At 42.9% G+C, this 6,752-nt stretch overlaps 1 protein-coding gene across 6 annotated transcripts; it reads left to right on the top strand.

The window, feature by feature from the left end:
• The first annotated feature begins 201 nt into the window (after positions 1-201).
• Positions 202-4,672, top strand: GEMIN6 (gem nuclear organelle associated protein 6). 6 transcript variants are annotated; one of them, XM_047782247.1, is made up of 4 exons: positions 207-303; positions 541-736; positions 875-1,018; positions 4,028-4,672. In XM_047782247.1, exons 3-4 carry the CDS (start codon positions 894-896, stop codon positions 4,401-4,403), a joined length of 501 nt encoding a protein of 166 aa, XP_047638203.1. In that variant the 5' UTR covers positions 207-303; positions 541-736; positions 875-893; the 3' UTR covers positions 4,404-4,672. The 6 variants fall into 6 exon arrangements, with proteins under 6 accessions (XP_047638204.1, XP_047638202.1, XP_047638201.1 ...); XM_047782248.1 differs by lacking the exon at positions 541-736 and having other exon boundaries at positions 202-275; XM_047782246.1 differs by lacking the exon at positions 541-736 and having other exon boundaries at positions 206-303.
• Positions 4,673-6,752: the final 2,080 nt, after the last annotated feature.

Below are 6,752 nucleotides of genomic sequence, written 5' to 3'. Positions count from 1 at the left end.
AGAGGTGACCTTAGCGAACAAGGAGGCTTATTATCATTACCAAAAAAAAAAAAAAAAAAAATCAGGCCTTGCCTGCACTCTGAACGCTGCTTTTATCATTCCAATCCTCCTGGACTCTCAAATCTCTAAGTGTGACCAAGGTCAAGGACTACAAACCGGAGAATTCTGGGGGTAGGAAGTGACGACATGGCGCAAAGCACACTGGACTCCACTCAAGAGATTCCTTCCTTCCGGCGTGGTTGCTCAGGGTCGGTTGCTGCCAGAAGTTTTAATTGGTATTTTCCTCGTTTGTCAGGATTAAATGTTAAGTATCACCTGGTTTGAGTACAGCTCTGAGAATCCTGCTGATACGGGTTAGGCCAGGGAATCAGCTCTAGAGCCTAGCTGCTGCCCCTTCGTTTACGCATCCTCCAAACAAATTTTAAATTGAAATTGTCATTTTCCGGAGGCCTCTCCCTGGCGGGATCCAGCGGAGGAACAGAACCAGAGAGGAAATGTGTGGGTATGAGAGGAGTTTTCTTTTTCAATTTTGACTAATAGTGTGTGGAGTGAGCTTCTTTGATCGAAGGAGAGCAGAGTTAAAGGGTCCGGGGTCCGAGCATCTTCAGATCGGAGATCAAAGCCAGCGCGAAGGTGATCAGGAATGGGATTGGAAGGTGAAATAGAATTGTGCCAGATGAGTTACCCCAGACGGGCCCGCGGCAACTCGGTGTCCGCTTGGCTTTCAGACTGAATAGTAAGTTTTAACTGTTTCCTTGATGTGGAATTTGAGGCAAATCGCAGGTGTTCTCTCTCGCCATTAGAGTGGACATCAGGGGTAATACGTTTGCTTGGATGGAACATACATGTTAATCCGAACTGGTGGTTGTTTTAGATCTAGCCAGCTGGCAGCCATGAATGAATGGATGAAGAAAGGCCCCTTAGAATGGCAAGATTACACTTACAAAGAAGTCAGAGTGACAGCCAGTGAGAAGGAGTATAAAGGATGGGTTTTAACCACAGACCCAGTCTCTGCCAAGTGAGTATGGGTCCTGCTTCCCAGAAATCCCCCTTTGTACTGTGTATATGTTATTTCATACTAAGAAAGCAGAAAGGAGTTCCTGTCGTGTCTCAGTGGTTAACGAATCCAACTAGGAACCATGAGGTTGCAGGTTCGGTCCTTGGCCTTGCTCAGTGGGTTAAGGATCCGGTGTTGCCGTGAGCTGTGGTGTAGATTGCAAAAGTGGCTCGGATCCCCCGTTGCTGTGGCTCTGGCGTAGGCCAGCAGCTACAGTTCCGATTGGACCCCTAGCTTGGGAACCTCCATATGCCCTGGGAGCGGCCCTAGAAAAGGCAAAAAGACAAAAAAAAAAAAAAAGGCAGATAAATGAAAGGCTAATTATTCCCACATAAGAATTTAATATCCTTTGAATCTAAGTACTGTTCTTATAGAATATGCTATTTATAGTATAGTATAGAATTCTTCTAGACCAGCCAGGTTCATAAAAATGGGACACTCCTTTTTTTTATTACATTCTATTGGAAAGTTTCAAATACACATAAATGTAATGAGAGTAGTATAATGAACACTAGCCTTATTCTCCCAGATATTTTGAGGCCAATTACAGAGATAATTTTTATTTTTCATTATTTGCTTATTTATTTTTATCTTATTTTTAGGGCTGCACCCGAGCAGCATATGGAGGTTCCCATGCTCAAGGTCCAGTCAGAGCTGTAGCTGCTGGCCTACACCACAGCCACAGCAACATGGGAGCAGAGCCTCATCTGCAACCTACACCTACACCACAGTTCATGGCAACACTGAATCCTTAACCCACTGAGCGAGGCCAGGATGGAGCCCGCATCCTCGTGGATGCTAGTCTGGTTCGTTAACCACTGTGCCACGATGGGAACTCCCAGAGATAATTTTTAATGATGTGCTCATAAATCCTTCATTATAGCTGTTAGCAGATTAGGACTCTAATAAAAGTAACCACATAACATTATAACACTTTAACAAAAGTAAAAATAACTTTAATGTTAGCTAATTCTTAGTCGAGTTCAGATTTTCCTGATTGTCTCCAAAGTTTGTCTTTTATCTTTGTACGGCCACACCCGCGGCATTTGGAGGTTTCCAGACTAGGGGTCCAATCGGAGTTTTAGCTGCTGGCCTAGCCAGAGCCACAGTAATACCAGATCCCAGCCGAGTCTGCTACCTACACCACAGATCACAGCAACTCCAGATCCTCAACTCACTGAGCAAGGCCAGGGATTGAACCCACAACCTCATGGTTCCTAGTCGGATTTGGTTCCCCTGCACAACAATGGGAACTCCCAAAGTATCCTTTCATATTGGTTTAATAGTTTGTTGATGTGTCTCTTAAAAATCTTAATCTAGAAATCTGTACTTTCTCTCTCTTTGGTTTTCCATATCATTTAGTTGTTGAAGAAATGGAGTCTCTGGTCTTAGAGAATTGAACACACTCTGGATTTAACTCATTGCATTGTCATGGTATAATTAAACATGGTCTTCTATCTTCTATTTCCTAAAAACTAGCATAACATATCTAGAGGTTTGATTAGAATCAGATTTATTTTTTGCAAGTCTACTTTAAAGGTGGTAATACAAACACACTTTATTTTGGAATGATTTTAGACTTACACAAAAATTGTAAAGAAAGCAGAGAGTACCTATATCCCCAGCTTCCTAATGTTTGCAGCTTACACAGCAATTAAACACTTGTCAGAACTAACAATTTACATTAACTAAACTACAATCACTTGGATTTTATCACTTTCTCCACTCCTGACCTTTTCCTCTTCTGGTATCAAATCCAAGATCCCACATTACATTTAATCATCATGTCCCCTTAGTCTCCTCTGATATGTGACAGTTTTTCAGTCTTTGTTTTTCATGACCCTGACATCTTTGAAGAGTTCTGGTGTGGTATTTTATAGAATGTCTCTCAATTTGGGTTTGTGTGATGCTTTCTCAGAGACTGTTGGTTGTAGGTTTTTGGGAAAAGTACCATGAAAATGAAATTCTCATCATGTTACAGCACATCACATCATATTATATATCATAGTTTAATTAGATTTTTGCATTTATATTCATGAGTGAGATTAGTCTATATTTTTATTTTTAACCCTGTCCTCTGCTTTTGGTATCAAGGTATTATTAGCCTCACTAAATAAGTTGAGGCATTGTCTGTCTCCCTTTTATATTCTCTTAGAAGAATTTGGTTGGATAGAAATGTTTGATCCTTGAAAATGTTATAGAACTTCCTGGTAAAATTATCCAGGCCTCCCCCACCTACCCCCGCCACCATGGCAAGATTTTAAACTTGTTATTCAGTTTTTGTTAAAAATTATAGGACTATGTACTTTCTCTCTCTTTTTTTAAGTCAGCGGTAGAAATTTATATCTTCTAGGAAGTCTTCTGTTTTAAGTTTCAAAATTATTGGCTTAAATTTGTTCCTAATATTTTATACTATTAATTTTTGCTGCCTTTTTCCTAATATTATTTATATGTGCTTTTTTTTTTCTCTTTTTACTAATCTTGGCTGAGTTTTCTGAAATTTATATATCCTTTTCAAAGAACCAGCTTTTGGCTTGGATGATCCTCTTATTCATGCCTTTGTTTTCTGCTTGATTAATTTTGTGCTTTGTTATTTCTTCCATCTGCTCTGAAGGGGAGTTATTCATTTTTTTTTTTTTTAACTCTGAAAGTTAAATCTGTACCCTGTCTTTTTTCCTAATACACATTTAAAACATTTACAACTCCTTAATGCTTTAACTACATCCCACAATGATTAGCTTTAGGCTGGGCAAAAGATTTAGATGTTTAGGACCCTCAGAGAATTTATATTGAGCAAGTGAAAACACTTGTGGTGAGAGGATTAATTTAAAATGGGGAAGAGCATTCCCTATTATTCTAGTGACCTGTTGGGGGTTGATGCTGCCCCTCGTTGCATAGCTTCTCCCATAGTTTTATGTGTCTTTAGGTTTTTTTTTGCAACTATGCTCTGAACTTACTTTTCCTCCAAAGTATTGTCCTCGTGAACTTCCTTGAAGATGGCAGCATGTCTGTGACCGGAATCATGGGACATGGTGTGCAGACTGTCGAAATTGTGAATGAAGGGGACCATAAGGTGAGAGAGAAATTGATGCATTTGTTCATGTCCGGAGACTGCAAGGCATACAGCCCAGAAGATCTGGAAGAGAGAAAGAACAGCCTGAAGAAATGGCTGGAGAAGAACCACATCCCCATCACTGAACAGGGAGATTCACGAAGGACTCTCTGTGTGGCTGGGGTCTTGACTATAGACCCCCCATATGGTCCAGAAAATTGCAATAGTTCTAATGAGATTATTTTGTCCCGTGTTCAGGATCTTATTCAAGGACATCTTGCAGCTTCCCACTGAAAGGCTGAGAACTGTAGGTGCACTGACTGAAATAAGACTTCCTCTTTTGGAAAGTCTTTGTTGTTTTTGCTGAAATAAAAGATATGGATCATGAGTGCTAATAAGTAAACCAGGCAGGATGGCACCTCAAACAAAACTAAAACAGGGACATCAGAATTATGAGTCTTTTCTTGTGATGGGGATACACCTCCATTTTTGTTAGACAAGAAATGTATTCGGAAAAGATGGAACATGTTAAATTTGTTATAAAATTCAAAGTTAAAATACAATCTCGGTTTTTGTTTTGTTTTGGTCTTTTTAGGGCCACACTCACAGCATATGGAGGTTCCCAGGCTAGGGGTCAAATCAGAGCTGTAGCAGTCTGCCTATACCACAGCCATAGCAACATGGGATCCAAACTGCGTCTGCAACCTACACCACAACTCACAGCAACGCCAGATCCTTAACCCACTGATCGAGGCCAGGAATTGAACCTGTGTTCTCATGGATGCTAACCACTGAGCCATAATGGGGACTCCCACAATCTTGTTATAGCCTTCCTTTGCACTAACTAAATGCATCTATTTTTTTTTGCCTTTTCTAGGGCCACTCCTGTGGCAAATGGAGGTTCCCAGGCTAGGGGTCAAATTGGAGCTGTAGCCGCCAGCCTACGCCAGAGCCACAGCAATGTGGGATCCAAGCTGCGCCTGTAACTTACACCACAGTTCACAGCAACGCCAGATCTTTAACCCACTGAGCAAGGCCAGGGATCGAACCTGCAACCTCATGGTTCCTAGTTGGATTTGTTAACCACTGAGTCATGACGGGAACTCCAAATGTGTCTATTTTAAAAAGGTTATTTATTTATTTTGTCTTTTGTCTTTTTTGTTGTTGTTGTTGTTGCTATTTCTTGGGCCGCTCCCGCGGCATGTGGAGGTTCCCAGGCTAGGGGTTGAATCGGAGCTGTAGCCACTGGCCTACGCCAGAGCCACAGCAACACGGGATCCGAGCCGCGTCTGCAACCTACACCACAGCTCACGGCAACGCCGGATCCTTAACCCACTGAGCAAGGGCAGGGACCAAACCCGCAACCTCATGGTTCCTAGTCGGATTCGTTAACCACTGCGCCACGACGGGAACTCCTAAAAAGGTTATTTTTTAAAGTTGTTTGTATAATGATGAAATAGTTTTTTGATTAGACTATATGCTTCTTTGGCTGAGACTTGAAAGTTTTGATTGTTGGTAAAATCTTAACACATAAACCTTATAACTCTGAAAAGCCTTGAAAGTGAGCAGTGGCTGATATCTCTGAGGAAAAAGGTGACAGGTATTTTGCTGCTGAGCTCAACGCAGTTCTTTTGCCTGGTGGGTTTGGCCCAGACTTCTGAGTCACAGTGCTCTGTGCCTACAATATCCACTCCCTGAATCAGGCTTCACTAAGGGGAGAGAATGCAGGAAGTATGCTTTACTACACCTGATCCTACCACTTGGAAGCCAGTCAGAGAGGTTTCTGGCCCACAAAGGAACCCCAGATTGTTAGTTTAGGCTACTCAAAATGGCTGCTCTCTTGCTGTGTGTACATCCTCATGGGTGACCAGTCTCTACTTCACCTACGCCTACTCCTGTGAATGTGTTTACCCTCTGCCCCTTAAGCCAGAACAGCTCCACCTGCTAGTTTATTCAAGGGAAGCTAGTTTCCCTGGTAACTGATGAGCCAACCTGGTGTCAATTCCTCCTATAAATGGTAGCCTCCTCCCGCAGCTAGGGAAGTCTGCAGCCGTATTCTCCTCACTCTCGGCCACACGCGGTGGAGTGTTGCTCCAGGACCTTGCTTCAAATGTGTAAGATCTCCCCCCTCTACTAAAGCACTGATGTCGCTACTTCTGGGTTCTTTCTTTGGACTACAAGCTGCACAACAAGGCTTGCTGGGCTGTGGGGTGCAGAGCCACAGGATCTTTGCGGGAGAACATCTACAGTGCTCACAGGGTTCCCACAGATTAAAACTTCAAGCCCCTTACTCCCTAGAATAGAGGTTAGGCAATTTCAGGCCCTTGTCACTCTAGGACCCTGCTTCAGATGTGTAAGCTCCTTTGTCCAGTAAGCTGTTGATATTTCTGTTGCTGTCTCCAGGCTTCTCTTGGTGTCAAGGCTGAGCAACCACAAGGCTTGCAGACCTGCGGGGTGTAGCCCAACAACTGACAAGGCAGCCAGGAGGCCGAGGAAACTCCTGTGAGTGCCAAGATGTAGGAAGTGAGAACAGGTGATGGAAAGTTGTGGGGGTGGGGGCTGGGGGAGTCCCAAGCTGGCTGCCCACTATCACATGGGGCCCTGTGGCTGCCGACTTCCATAAAAGATGTTTTTCTCTCATTA

This window comes from Phacochoerus africanus, chromosome 5 (genome assembly GCF_016906955.1).
Source record: "Phacochoerus africanus isolate WHEZ1 chromosome 5, ROS_Pafr_v1, whole genome shotgun sequence".
NCBI lineage: Eukaryota > Metazoa > Chordata > Mammalia > Artiodactyla > Suidae > Phacochoerus > Phacochoerus africanus.
Note: the sequence above shows the minus strand (reverse complement) of the source record. Positions and strands in the feature narration are given on the sequence as shown.